Below are 14,385 nucleotides of genomic sequence, written 5' to 3'. Positions count from 1 at the left end.
GCTCATTTTACAGCTTTCCCATTTTCTAATCTAATAATGTTTTTATGTATTGTTGAACTTATTTCTCCCACATTTATATCTACGCATAGCAGTTATTTGGCTTAGTCAGAGAGCAATATAATAGTATTCTGTAGGTACAGTATGGCCCTTGTTTTGATTTCATTTCAGTGCGTTCGAGATGCACTTCACTAGCCTGCCACCGGCTGGCGAGAGAAGAGCTGGAGTAACATCGCAGAAGAATAATCCAGGAGATGGCGGTAATGCAACGCTCTTGGATGCAAGCCGCCGTTAAACCTCAGTGAAGAAGAAGAACCCTGGATGTGCTTTTTTTGCGTCGCTGTCATCATTGCGTCATAGAGAGGCGCCGCGGATGGTGTTTTGATGTTGTTCGACGGAAACGGTTTTAATAACAGTTTTTAATAACAATTTGATCGTTACGCTGGTGGTCAAACATGGGGAAATCTTTTGCTAATTTCATGTGCAAGAAAGATTTTCATCCTGCATCAAAATCCAACATAAAGAAGGTAAACGGGAGGTTTTAGCTAGCAAGCTACGTTACTGTTGCTACGGTGTAAACATTAGTTCAGATCTTATGTTTCTAACTGGATACGCAGATATATTTAGTCACAAACACATCATATGGTTGTAATGATATAATGTTTTTTCCCCCCAGTTTGATCAGCTAATCATATAGAAAGCTGTCAGGTGAAGACATTCATTTATTTGTGTGTTGAGAGTGAAACTGCTAAACTCCTAAACCCTGATTCTCAGGTATGGATCGCAGAGCAAAAATTAACCTTCGAGAAGAAGCAGCAGGAGGAACTGATGCAGGCTTACGTGAAGGAGCAGGACACATACAACAACAGGTTAGAGGAGAGGACACAGGACTAGATCCAGCAGTCACATGTGCTGGAAAGACATCAGCTCATTAAATGAAATATGCTTTTGAAAACCGCAAGGGTCCGGGTGTTCCCTGATTTTATGGAAATAATCAGGTCTTTACCTGTAACTTTGTCTCTTGTATGTATTATATTCCAGACTGCTGATGGGAGATGATCGAGTGAAAAATGGCCTTAATTTCATGTATGAAGCACCTCCAGGAGCATCTAAAGGTTATAAACTTGCTGTTTACCACATTCTTCATGTATTCTTTATGTTGTTGTAGGATAAGTCTTTAACTGAATGTAACGGATGATAACTGATCATTCGTGTCCACATCATGTGACACAAACATATAAGATTTTCGATCAAATTCAAAGTGTTAGAAAACCAAGAAACTAAAAAAAAAAAAAGTTATTTGAAAGTGTATGTATTCACCTGTCTTTTTTTCTTTTATCTATATCATCACCAACTTCCTCCAGAGGAGACTAAAGAGGTAATGTTCGTTTACATTACGTTAAAGTTTGTTGTTGATTATTAGGGACTGTGCGCTGTCAAACTTTTAAATATGAATATTAAACTTATCAAGTATGTTTAACCCCATAAAGCCTACTTTATTGTATTTGATATACAACTTCTTAATCATCAACATGATCAAACATTTACTGAAAAACCTAAAATTTTGTCTAAATGTGTAAATTGTAAAATGTTTCATTTCATAATTACATTTCTTAAAATTTGATTTTTAACTGAGTTAAGAAGGCATTTTGTGAATTTGTGTCACCTAAAATGACCTTGCACTTTTTTTCTCCTTAGGAAGGAGAATCTGAGTACAAGTTTGAGTGGCAGAAAGTAGCTCCTCGTGAAAAGTAAGTTCGCTAGTCGTCACTTCTCAGATTTGCACATTCATGCATTTCATAATGCTTATTTTCTGTCTTCTCAGGTATGCAAAGGATGACATGAATATTCGAGATCAGCCTTTTGGCATTCAGGTGATGTTTCATTCTGTGCTCTACACCTTCAGATTAACTACGTTTACTTATCCACAAATGTCTAAATGCAGTGATGTGGGCATTGTGCTTGTTTTCTTGTTCTTTCATTGTTTTAGGTGCGGAATGTGCGCTGCATTAAGTGTCATAAATGGGGTCACGTGAACACGGATCGTGAGTGTCCCCTCTTTGGCCTGTCAGGGATCAACGCCAGCTCTATGGCCAGTGATGAAGCAGGTAAACGGCTCTTTCCTTATACAATATATGAGAAATAGGCCTGGTTTCACAGACAGGGCTTAGACTAAGCCAGGATAAGGCCATAGCTGAATTAGGACATTTAAGTAACTTTTATAAAGTGTCTTAGAAAAAAAACATTACTGGTTTTCATTGATATATTTTAAGATCAATCAGTGCAAGTTTCTTTCAGCTGAAACAGCTCAGATTTACATTTTAGTCTGGGACTAGGCTTAAGCCTTGTCTGTGAAACCGGGGGATGGTGTCCAACTTGCTGTTCTTATATTAGAGCTGATATACACTTTCAGACCTGTAGATGGCGGTAGTGTCTAATACTACACCTTGAAATTCTACAATACCAGGACAAAACATTCCCATTCATATCAAGTTCTGAATACAGGTGTTTTTGGGCCAATGCCATGTGACTAATGGCATCATATGAAACGGATGTCAGGAGAACACTGTTTGAACATTAGAACCCACACAGTCCCTAACCTTCAGTCGTGACTATACTGAGCTGAGGCAGTCAGGCAGAAATATAAGTGCATTTCATGTTTTTAAGATTTTAGATGATCTACTATTATCTAGTAAACTATTTGTTTACATGATGCTGGTAAAGTATTTTTATTTTAATATAGGCTAACCTTACAAACATTTACCTCTTGTAATATATGAAGCATATGGTAGCATTGTGTCTGAAAATCTTCATCTTGATGAGATGATTCATTTCTTTTGAAGGATAAAAATATGAAGGAATATTTCATACACAAACTACTATCATTACCCAAACATGTCAACTCAAATCCAGACAGGGTTATTATGGTTTTATTATAAACTAAAACCATAAAATACAAAAAAAAGGCATCATTTCTAATTTATTTAGTTTACCTTGAAGTACTAAAATAACTAAAACTAAATGAGCTAAAACATTATTTAACACACTATTTAAAAAAACAAGATTAATAAACATGACAAAAACATGCAACAGAATTACAATTAAAGTGAAACAAAGTGGTTTAAAAAAAAAGAAGAACTATAATAGTATGTCAATGATTCTAAAATAACACTGATTCCAGAATAAAATCAAAATTGCTTTGATGCTTCACCCAAAATGTAAAAAGAAATAAGCATCTTTCATCATTTACATCCTCTTTCTTTCTTCTGCAAAACAAAAGAGAAGGTTTTTTTTTTTTTTTTTTAAAAGAACATAGGGAACCAAACAACCCTGACTTGGACAGAATTTGACAAGTAAACCGCTGATATTTCTCAAAATAGTTTTAGAACAACATAAGTGGGGAAAATAAGCACAAAATGTTCATTTTTGGCTGAAGTATCCCTTTAACTTAGAGTTGGTAGAAGTAGTGTGGTGTACTTTGATACTTTTCTCTCAGTTTGTGTTGTTGTGTTTCTGTTATTCAAATAAATCAATGTGGTGGCACTGGCAGTGTCTCCCGAGAGAGTCAGTACAGTAATATGTATGTTGCAGCAGAGCGGAGATAGATACTACTCTTGTGTTGGTGGGAAAACGTTATTATTTGTTGTTTTGATTGGTTGAAACCTCTGCTTCTGCAGAATGATACTGTGTACGCCTTACCCAGCTGGGAGACGAGGGAGTTGATTTGATGTGTCTTTGTGTTAACAAAGCCGCTAGTGTACATCTCTCAGAGGGGGGGCATGATCATACATTATTTGTTCTGAAAGAGTGATTTGTCCTAACAGGTCCGTCAATGCACCCCTCCGAGTTAATGGCAGAGATGCGAAACAGTGGGTTTGCGCTGAAGAAATGTGTCCTTGGGAGGGACAGCACCATGAGTGATCCAGCACAGGTAATCTCCAGGTCCCTGCCCAAATATGACCCATGATATCCATGCCTGGAGCTCAGCGTGTGATTGCAGGAAAACGTCCAATTATTGAATGGATGGCTCAGGAGCGATTCCCGTCGGTTAAAGGGTTAGACTAGAACTGATGAGACCAACAACTACAATTGCAAGAGAGACGAGACATGCTGTATTTCACACTGTGCTTCTACACAAAAGTGCCTTTGTGATTGGCCTCTTGTATATGTATGGTCAGCAAGTGGACCTAGTGATTGTGTGTGTGTGTGTGTGTGTGTGTGTGTGTGTGCTTCAGGAGCTTGTGGCCAGTGAGGAAGAGGACGACCCTGAGGTGGAGTTCCTGAAGTCTCTGACTACCAAACAAAAGCAGAAACTGCTTAGGTATGAGTAATTATTTATTACACGTACACAACCAGCTGTCTTCATAATAATACAATTGATCGTCTGATTACTATTAACATAAATCGTTGTAAATAAAATGGTCACACTTTAGTTTGGGGATGATTTCTCACTGTTAACTATTAACTATGACTTTGCCTCAATAAACTCCTAATTTGCTGCTTATTAGTAGTTAGTAAGGTAGTTATAAAGTTTAGGTATAGTGTGGATTAAGGGATCTAGAATATGCTGGTGCAGAATAAAACATTAATATGTGTGTTATAAGTACTAATTACCAGCATACTGGCTCTTTATATGCATGCTAATAAGCAACTAGTTTATAGTGCGAATTGGACCTTAAAATAAAGTGTTACCAATACGATGAAATGGGGAAAAAAATTAAATGAAAAAGATTATTTATTTTTAGAATTTTTTTTTAGAATTTTTTTTTTTTGGAGATTGAAAAGTAAAATATCTGTATTTGTTTTTTTAATTCTTTAAAAACTAATTTCAGTGCAGGCAAGTAGCTGTTTAACATAAATATGCATTAGCCTTCCATTTGTGTTTTTGTAATTTATTAACACACACACACACACAAAAAAAGTAAAAAGGCCCAAAATGCACATTGGTCATATATACACATTATATACCACCGTTTAAACGTTTGGAGTTTGAAAGAAAGATTTATAAAAATGTTTTTGAAAGATGTCTGTTATGCTCACCAAGGCTGTACTTATTTGTTCAAAAAGACAGTAAATACAGTAATATTGTGAAATTTTATTAACTTTAATCTTATTTTAATTTCAAATAACCATTTTTAAAATATATATATATATATATTTTAAAATGTAACTTATTCCTGTGATGCAAAGCTGAGTTTTCAGCATCATTACTCCAGTCTTCAGTGTCACATGATCCTCCAGAAATCTTTCTTATATGCTGATTTTGCTGCTCAAGAAACATTTCTGATTATTATCAATGTTGAAAACGGATGTGCTGCTTAATATTTTTGTGGAAACCATGATACTTTTTTTTACATTTATTTCAGGATTCTTTGATGAATATAAAATTAAAAAGAACAGCATTTATGTGAAATAGAATTTTTTTTGCAACACCATAAATGCCTTTACTGTCACTTTTGGACAATTTGATGCATCCTTGCTGAATAAAAGTGTTAATTTGTTTAAAAACAAACAAACAAAACGTACTGATCCAAACCTTTAAATGCTGGAAAAAATGGAAAATGTCCACAATATACTATAATGACCAATCAGTCTGCAGCCTGTTTAATCTCATCCCCTTCTTCTTTTTAGAAAACTTGACCGTCTTGAAAAGAAAAAGGATAAGAAGAAAAAGAGTAAAAAGGAGAAAAAGAAGAGCAAAAAGAAGCAGAAAAAGAAACAAGCCAAGAGTGAGTGTTCATCCAGCAGCTCATCAGACAGCAGTGACAGCAGCAGCGACTCTGAGGATGAGAAACCCTCCGGAAAGAAAGCCAAGAAGAAGAGCAAGAGAAGGAGGAACTCAACCAGTGACAGCAGCTCTGAGAGAGAGCAGGAGAAAGAACGCACCCACAGTCTGGACTCCAAACACGCACATTCAAAACACAATGAGCACAGAGTTCAGAGGTCACCAGACAACAAGCACAGCAGAGAGAGATGGAGGGACGACAAAGAGAGAGGTAAAGATAGACACAGGAGCAGGAGTAGGGAGAGGAGGAGAGAACAAAGCAGGAGCCCTCAGCGACGGAGAGATGAGAAAGAGAGAGGTAAGGAGAGATACAGGAGCACGAGCAGGGAGAGAGTGAGAGAGAGAAGAGACAGGAGCGGAGAACGTGACAAGGGCAAGAGGGAAAGAAGCAGAAGTCGGGAAAGAGAAAGAAACTCTGATAGAAATGTCAGGAGGAGGAGTGTCAGTCGGGAACGAGGGAGGGGCAGTGAAAAACGCAGCAGAAGTGATAGTAGAGATGCAGAGAAGAGGACAGAACGCAGCAGAGGGAAATAGCTGGAAGTGGATGGTCACTGTCTTGTCTCTGATTAAAGGATTCATTCAAATCAAACTTCGTACATCATTTTCTCACCCTCATGTTGTTCCAAAACCTAAGCACTGTGAGTTTTTTTTTTTTTTTTTTATATAAATACTCTGGTCTACTCTTTGGCCTAATTTATATATATATATAATTTTTTTTTTTTTTTTTTTTTAATAAACTTAATATAGAATGTGGCTGTCAAGCTCCAAAATGACAAAGCAGCACCTTAAAATGAGTCTTTGTGGTGGTTCTTGTCTGGTATTACACGTCTTCTGGAGTCATACAATACCTTTTATGTGACAAACAAACCAAAATTCAAGTCATTATTCATGTAAATAATTCCCCCCTTTCTTTAAAACATCTCTGGGTCACCTGAGAACTATTGACATCTGATAATAATTGGTATTGAGAGCAGGAAAGGGGAAGATTTTCAGTGAATATTAACTTTAATATTAACTAAAGTGTTCTGTTTGTCAAATAAATTTATATTCAGAAGACTCGGAATACAGAAGTGTTTTTTTTTTTTCTTCATTTTGGAGCTTCATAGATGTCACAACTGCTGTTGTGTGGAAATATTAGCTGTTTAAATGTATATATTTTTAAATTTCCTTTTCTAAATGCATAAGGGTTTGGACCGACTTGAGGGATGATGATGAAAAATGATGAGAGAATCTGAAATTTTTTGGTAAATTATTTGTTTTGTGCGGCTTTTCCATTTGTTTCCCATTTACAGGCAGCTCTGAGAATTTCTCCAGAAGAGGGCGCTCTGAGAATGTAGAAACGGAACCTGTTAAAGAGCACAATTAAAATATAGTTTGACACTTTCATTTTTTTTTTTTTTCAATATTTGCTGTAGTCCTGGTTGCCTTTTCTTTTAGCGTTTAGCCCATCCAAAATGTAACGTTTGTTTGACTCTTTGAGTCTTTTTTACAAGAGGTTATATAGCCTATTCTACACACAATACTGAGATTGTACTGTACAACTCTCAAAATACTGTATAACTCTCAATGATTCATTTTGCAGCCTGTTCAAGTTGATTTAATTATAATTTTTTAGCTTCTTCCTCACCTTAAATGTTTATACTCCTTGTAAATTCAAAAATATGTCAAATAAATGTATAATGAATGTGACACAAAACTCTAGTTACTCTTCAACCTCGACCACATTCAAAATTTTTCATCTCAAAGACGACTGAAAATGGTTGTTTAAATTATTTTTACACTAATTTTGGAGTTTTATTTTGGTGGCTGTTTGGTAGTTTCTTAGGAATTGTATCTTGATTTAAATTCAGGGTGAGTTTATTAGGCTATTTATGTGTTTAGCTGCAATGAATTTTGTTTTTAATTTTCCAGTATAAGCAACGGAACTGAACTGTAACTGAATATATTAATATAAATCAATACAAAATCCACTGATTCCGCTCCTCATGTTGAAGTGTCGGCGTTCAAAATTCAAAAAAGGTAGGCCTACATGTGAAAAGCGGCAACAAAAATATTCACAGCACGACATGTTTTTCATTCAGAGCGCATGGTTTATACGCATAATACGAGCACATAACCATATTAACAAAATCGCGCGAAATAACAACTCTCAGTATTTTGCAATATTCAAATAAACCCAACCCAAGGGTGGCGCTGAAGTACTATGTAAAAGTCGATTTAATTGCAATTCAATTTGTTTTTAATATTACAGTAGCAAATACTGGCTACTTTACTTTTTTTGTATGTCACAGGAAAACATAAATAACCCACTGAAAGGCTGAATGTGACAGTAGAACATTATTAATAATAATGAGCATTTAATTTGTAAACACGATCTGCGCTTGATGGACATTTTCTGACTAAAGGGGAGATGAAAGAGCAGTGCCGCTCCGGCTGCGCGGGAAACTCACACTACCGTCACGGCTGAGTTTCCCGCGCCGCGGCCGGAGCGGCGCTCCTCTTTGATCTCTGTTTTATTACCGCGCGCAAACAAAGCTGACTTCTGCCTCGCGCTCAGTCAGAGGGCATTCCAAAAAACGCGAACAAAAGGCCGTGAGTGACAGCGCCACTGTCCGCCACCCCAGGCGCATCATTCCCCTCCAAAAGACTGAAAAGCGTTTAGATCTTGTCCATGTAAAAGCTCCCGTTTGTAAATCTTAATAGAACCATATAATTGTAAAGCGTGCTCGTGAATGCCTTCATGCCCAAATAGCGCTCATTTCCGTAACACAAATTTTGAATTGTGTGCCATAAAATCGTTGCATCCTACATTAACTTTTAAAAGACCGAGAACTGTGTTCTGTACACCTGCTATTTGGAGAAAACACTTGCCTAAATTGGTGTAAAACGGAAATTGCATTTTGTTGTGGGCTTATTTTAAACCTCGGATGTTTGACCAGTGGGCTACATTTTACAAGATTTATTAGCCTTAAATATTTTTTATTCGTTATTTGCAAAATGTCATCAGTTTTTTCCACGAGGTCATTAAATGATAATGGACCGTTTTCTATATTTGTGTATTTTTTTTCCTGAATAGGCTACCGCCTGTACGGCACCGGCCACCAGCACACAAAAGGAAATGAAAATAATTTTAGTCTATTGCCTTCTGGTCAATTTACCTTGTAGCACAGAAAGCGTGTGGAGCAGACGCGCAGCCCTAACGAGTTCCCAGGCAGGGCTCGAGCTGTAATTATTCCGCCGGGTTTTCTGTGGGATCGGACGCTGCACTGGATAAACACAAAGAAGTCAGAGAGCATCCTTGAACCTTTTCAGTACAGGGCCACTGATATTCAAATAACAGCCAGAGACCATTTGACTGCGAGAGCGTTTTAAATTCAACATTTGCATAAGGCCTCTCCCCATTTCCCCTTTCAAAAGTGGCACCCAGAAAAGGCAAGAAAGAAAGAGAGGGGGGAAAAACTGTTCCCATAACACCAAATCAAGTGTAGCGTTTTATAAAAGCTAAACGATGCTTTATGCCTTCAGCCCTCTCTTGGATGGACATTTTCCGTTTGACATGCAAATTTAAGCAGTTAATTTGAGCAATTCAAATAAATATTCAGAGGCCCTTTGTCACTGAATCCCCTCGGAAAATGTGCGATAAAGAGCTGCTGAACAAATGATGTCTCGGAGAGTAATTAGATATTTGATAAGACACGAATCCCTAATCGCCAATACAAGACACATGGGGCTGCGATGTGCTCCAAGTCATAATTAATACTATTTAACAAGATTTTCATTTGGACAAAAATGCCTTTCCGGGGCATTAACTATTGATTTATCCCACTGGGGAAAACGAGTCTACATCAGCGCAACATTATCGATGTTTAGTCGGCAGTGTTTCATTTTTCTAAAATATAAATACATGTGCGTAATAATTACGCGCGGGCTTTAAACGATTACAGCTGAGACTAGCAAAGCCTAGGTTGAATCGGATGAAAACATTTGCACCAGACAACCCAATCTTTCGATTTTAAATCCCTTTAATTACAAAATGAAAGCCTTATAAGCGTGACTTTGTACAATTAAACATTTATATATTTTTAGCAAGGTAAAGGAAAGGTTAAATGAATTTTAAATAGCTGTGTAACATACATACTGACATCCACAAAGTGCGTCGAAAGGAAAAGAAAATTCCCTGAATTTCAGGATCCACCACAAAACAATCATAAGTAACATTTACAGGGAAAAATAACATGTTATTTTTGTGGATAGGCTATATGTACACAATTAGCTCAACCGGCAGCCGTGGTTATTTAGTTCCCGCAGCGATTCTGCAGCAAATGTCCACTGTTAAAAACACTGAGCCTCGACGAGACTTCATCGTCCTGAAAGCTGAGGAAAAGCGTTCGTCTGTGCGCAGCAGAAAAAAGCCAGTGTTGCACTGAAAGTGCTCTTTCCAATGCAATGTCAGAGTTTGTCGCATACTCCAGACCCGTTTCCTTTTCTCGATTCACCTAAAAGAGGTCAAGCTCAGGACTCGTGGTGCGGAGACTGATCTTTGACCGTGACCCGTGGGTTTACACCCTCTAAAATCAGTTCGGGCGACTCGGACCTGGGCGTCTCCAGGTTGCTGGTGTCGGTGTCACTGTCGCTGCCCTTTTTGCCTCCGCCTCCAGCGGTGTGCGTTTTGATGTGTTTGCTCAGGTGGTCGCTCCTCATGAAGCGCTTGTTGCACACCGGGCAAGCAAACCGCTTCTCGCCGGTGTGAGTGCGCAGGTGCCTCTGGAGCTCGTCTGACCTGGTGAACCGTTTGCCGCAAAAAAGCCAGTTGCACACAAAGGGCCTCTCGCCAGTGTGCCACCTCAGGTGCGCTTTGAGGTGAGACGTTTTCCCGTAGACTTTACCGCAGCCTGGGATGTGACAGCTATGGAGTCCTTTCCTCCGCAGGCTGGCCCCCGCGGGCCCCAGCCGCTCCGCCTCTTGGCAGTTTGGGCAGTCGCATGTGGCGCGTCCGGAGTATCTCCTGGAGGATCTGGAAGAGGTTCCTATGCCCGAGCTGGCGCCGGAGATCATAGCGTTTGTGGCCGACGCGTCAGTGTAAGTGGGGATCACAGTTTTGAATCCCTCCTGCGTCAACAGGTGCTGGCTGGTGGACAGGAGATGGGACGCAGTGGGGCTGATGCCGGTGGAGCTGAACGCGGAGTGCGTAAGGCTGGAGAAGTCTGGGTTGTAGCTGCTGAGCTGCGAGTGGATGGCTTGGGGGGTTCCGGAGTGCAGTGAACTTTGCAAACTGCCGGCTGGGTTTTGCACCTCGAGCCACGAGCCTGGGTTCGTGTGCACGTCCCACCACGCTGACGCGCCGTTGGCCACCTCGCCAGAGATGGTGGAGTGAAAGCCGGACTTGTACCACGATTCGTACGGGTGCGCCATGCCGACCCGCGGATATAGGGTCTCTGCAGACGAGTGCACTTTGGAAATGAAGGCGGACTGTCCTGACTCCTGCGAGGAAACGCTCGCCGTGTTGGAGAACAAGCTGCTGTACTCAGCGGAGAACGCGGAGGAGGTCGGCGAGGTCGAGGCCAGGCAGAACGCGCTGTTTGCCGAACCGGTGTTGGTCGTTAGTCCCGAGGTGCTGCGGCTTGTGGCGACGGTGAATCCGGGCAGACTGGAGCCCAGGTTGCAGCTCGATGACGATCTCTTCCAGGGATGAAATCCGCCTTTGGAAAACGCGCTGGAGTCGGGGAGAGTCGTGAGGGGACTGGTGTTGCCAATTTTGTTGCAGGTTGCAGCCAGCATCGCTAAAGGGGTAGTTCCAAACCGCGGCTCTTCCTGTTTGGATGAGAAGTTTATGCTCTTTACTAGACTGTAAAACATAGTTGGGGTGTTTTGAAAATCAAACAATCCAACAAGTCTAAACCAAACGCCCGAATCAAACCAAAACACTAAGTCAAGCGCGAAAATGAGTTGCTTCACTTGTGATTTTTTTTTTTTTCAAAATAGTTGTACGAGTTGTCATGTCTTAAAAAAAGTCCTTAAAGAATTCCACGTTTACATTACGCTAGTAGCCTATTATCATTTTTAATAACTAAAGGAATATCAATACACTATAAATTCAGTCCTTTATTTTTTATTATTAGGCTATTATTTTCCAGACAGTATCGTTTCGCTGAACGTGGTTTTCAAGTTTCCAATGTTTTATTATAGCTTCTTCAGATCAGCGCATTGGTTTCAGCTTTCATTTAAAGCACCAGTACTAGTATATATATATAAAAAATAGAGAATTAAAATCTCTCTGTGAAAGTTGAAAAGGTTCTCTTGTGGCATCATTCGTTTTAAGAACGTAAATAAAAGCCATTGAAAAGTTCGAATGCAAGCGAGCAAGCAACACTGAAATGTCAATACTACCGGAGGAATTAGTGCAACTAAAAGAACGAAAATACGTCGAATTAAAATAAAGAAGTGCTTACTTACCCCAAGTATAGACGTAGCCATATCCAGGGCCTTTCCTAGACAGCTAGTTGAAGAGAACAATGACTCAGTGTTCCAGTGTGACTGAGGGACAGTGCGCTGAAGCTTTACTCTCTCTACTCGAGTTGTATAGTGAGCGCGTGCTTTGAAGTACAGCTGGCTGCAATACTCAGCCAATCTGAGCGCGCGACGAGCCGCGTCCGACCAATAAGCGACGCGACCATGACAGAAATACTAAAGCTGCACGTCAATCAATGACTGGGGTACTGATCCCACTGTCAAGCAATAAGCCATCAGCTATTTTTCATCGTTTTTTTATATATATATGGCCATCAAGGCGCAGAATCTGCACACACTATAGTGCTCAGCTCATATTGGTATTTAATAGGCATCCTCCGATGGTAAGCGGCTCATCTTGATTTTATGCATGATATCCATATCTGTTTTGTGTGTCGATGTGCAAACGGATATGCTTAAAATTAAAGGCTGACACGCGTAACCGTTTGCAGCTGTGATTGCGATATTATTTTAATGTTGTGGTTATTTTGTAGGTAGTTATATTGTGATTTGATGTAGGGATTAAAACCATAACGATACATATTATGGCTAAACATATTTCTGTTTAGGCTCGTTAGCGTTGTTATAAGGTGACATTACGCAGCCATGTTTTGTGAGGATCCAAAATCATAAGTATCATACAACGTCAGTGTCGTTTTCTTTTCTTTTTATTTATTTATTAATTGTATTATTATTATTTATTTATTTTTTTTAAATGTATGAATGTTTTAGTCATGCTTTGAACTTATTGAAAATTCCAAATATTAAAAACATGTCGAACTTTCAAATTAGAACCAGTCGGTGAAATGCAAGAATGCATCTTGGAGGAAGAGGACGCAGAGGCACCACTGATCCCACAACAGGTGTGTTAGACTTTTGTTGAGAGTGTTTCGTGTGTGAGAGAGAAAAAGAGGGAGGGATGTTGGGGGGCGCAGGTTAGGGTTTGGGGTGTTAATGCGCGCGCGCGCTCACCCTCGCGCTTCCTTTAAATGCCTTCAGAACAACACGCGAGCACATGACTCAAAAACCGTAGAAAATCGTTAAAAAATATTTATTCTTCTTATAATTTAGGCCTATATGAATTCTTAATGCAAAGTTTGAGCCTAAATTATGTAGAATTAAATAAAAAGTAAATTAAACATAAAATAAATACAAACCTTTTGGATATATATATATATAAAAATAACAGATCAAATAATTAATTATGACATTTTTTCTCAGTGATTCTTTTTTATATATAAAGATCAATGCATTATAGCAGTGTTTTGCGCTGCTTGTTAAAACATTTAAGGCTAATGACATAATGTAACAATGGCCTGCTTTGGAGTGAATCGCCTCCTTTTAAAAGTTAAAGCAATTTTCTTGAGAATAGCCCCGCCGAAACGCTGTGCATTACTGTATTCAAAATGACCAAATAATGCTCCATTATAGCGGTTGAACGCTGCCAGTCAGGCTGGATGCAATTTACTCCAAAGCGCTTTGCTTTAAATTCCCTCCTATGGAGAGAGCTAGGGAATATAAAACAATTTATTCAAATCCAAGTGGTGGAGTCTCGAAAATCGCTTGATTTCCGCAATCACTGCAAATTGACGGAGGAACAATTAACACTATTAAACGTCTGTTCAGCATAAACAAATTGGCCTGAAGCTCGGAGAGGTTTAGGTTACATATTTAGATATGTATGTATGCGCATGTACTGCATGTCTATTCACACTGCTGCTGATGCTGCTGCCAGTGAAATAAAATTGGGACATCTGATGTGCATTTCTTACCAGTTCAGGCGAAATGTGTCCAATAGACGCTGATGAAAACAGGCCATTAAACAGACTACTCGCAATTAATATATGAATTAATATATTCACTTTGAGTGGTTTCTTTTAATTTGTGGATTGATTACCCCTGTCAGCTTTTATGTGTCAAATAGGCTATAAAAACTACATTTTATAATAAAGACAGAAAGAAAATAAACATTAAACGGCACATTTAAATTATATATAAAAATGTTTTGTAATTTGTTAAATCCAAATGTAGCCTATTTTTGTTTATTTTTTAGAAGGAAAAAAAATCAAGTCTTTCGTTTAAAAGTAAGCAAGTTA

General features: G+C 38.9%; 2 protein-coding genes and 1 long non-coding RNA gene across 3 annotated transcripts in view; 2 read left to right on the top strand and 1 right to left on the bottom strand.

Annotated features, from left to right (window-relative positions):
• The first annotated feature begins 307 nt into the window (after positions 1-307).
• On the top strand, positions 308-7,736 carry cir1 (corepressor interacting with RBPJ, CIR1). Its single transcript, XM_058788095.1, has 10 exons — positions 308-524; positions 772-866; positions 1,039-1,112; positions 1,362-1,375; positions 1,696-1,748; positions 1,823-1,871; positions 1,988-2,105; positions 3,822-3,928; positions 4,233-4,318; positions 5,629-7,736. The coding sequence occupies exons 1-10, from the start codon at positions 453-455 to the stop codon at positions 6,314-6,316; spliced, it is 1,356 nt and encodes a 451-aa protein (XP_058644078.1). The 5' UTR covers positions 308-452; the 3' UTR covers positions 6,317-7,736.
• Positions 7,737-9,786: 2,050 nt separating this feature from the next.
• On the bottom strand, positions 9,787-12,339 carry sp9 (sp9 transcription factor). The gene is made up of 2 exons (XM_058787571.1): positions 12,236-12,339; positions 9,787-11,593 (listed from the first exon to the last, which is right to left on the bottom strand). Exons 1-2 carry the CDS (start codon positions 12,254-12,256, stop codon positions 10,295-10,297), a joined length of 1,320 nt encoding a protein of 439 aa, XP_058643554.1. The 5' UTR covers positions 12,257-12,339; the 3' UTR covers positions 9,787-10,294.
• Positions 12,340-12,503: 164 nt separating this feature from the next.
• Positions 12,504-14,385, top strand: part of LOC131547391 (uncharacterized) — a 32,434-nt gene continuing 30,552 nt past the window's right edge. Inside the window, exons 1-2 of the long non-coding RNA XR_009272920.1 lie at positions 12,504-12,633; positions 13,082-13,152. This is a non-coding gene — a long non-coding RNA (uncharacterized LOC131547391). The remainder of the gene's footprint in view (positions 12,634-13,081; positions 13,153-14,385) is intronic.

Source organism: Onychostoma macrolepis, chromosome 09, assembly GCF_012432095.1.
Source record: "Onychostoma macrolepis isolate SWU-2019 chromosome 09, ASM1243209v1, whole genome shotgun sequence".
NCBI classification, from domain to species: Eukaryota; Metazoa; Chordata; class Actinopteri; order Cypriniformes; family Cyprinidae; genus Onychostoma; species Onychostoma macrolepis.
Note: the sequence above shows the minus strand (reverse complement) of the source record. Positions and strands in the feature narration are given on the sequence as shown.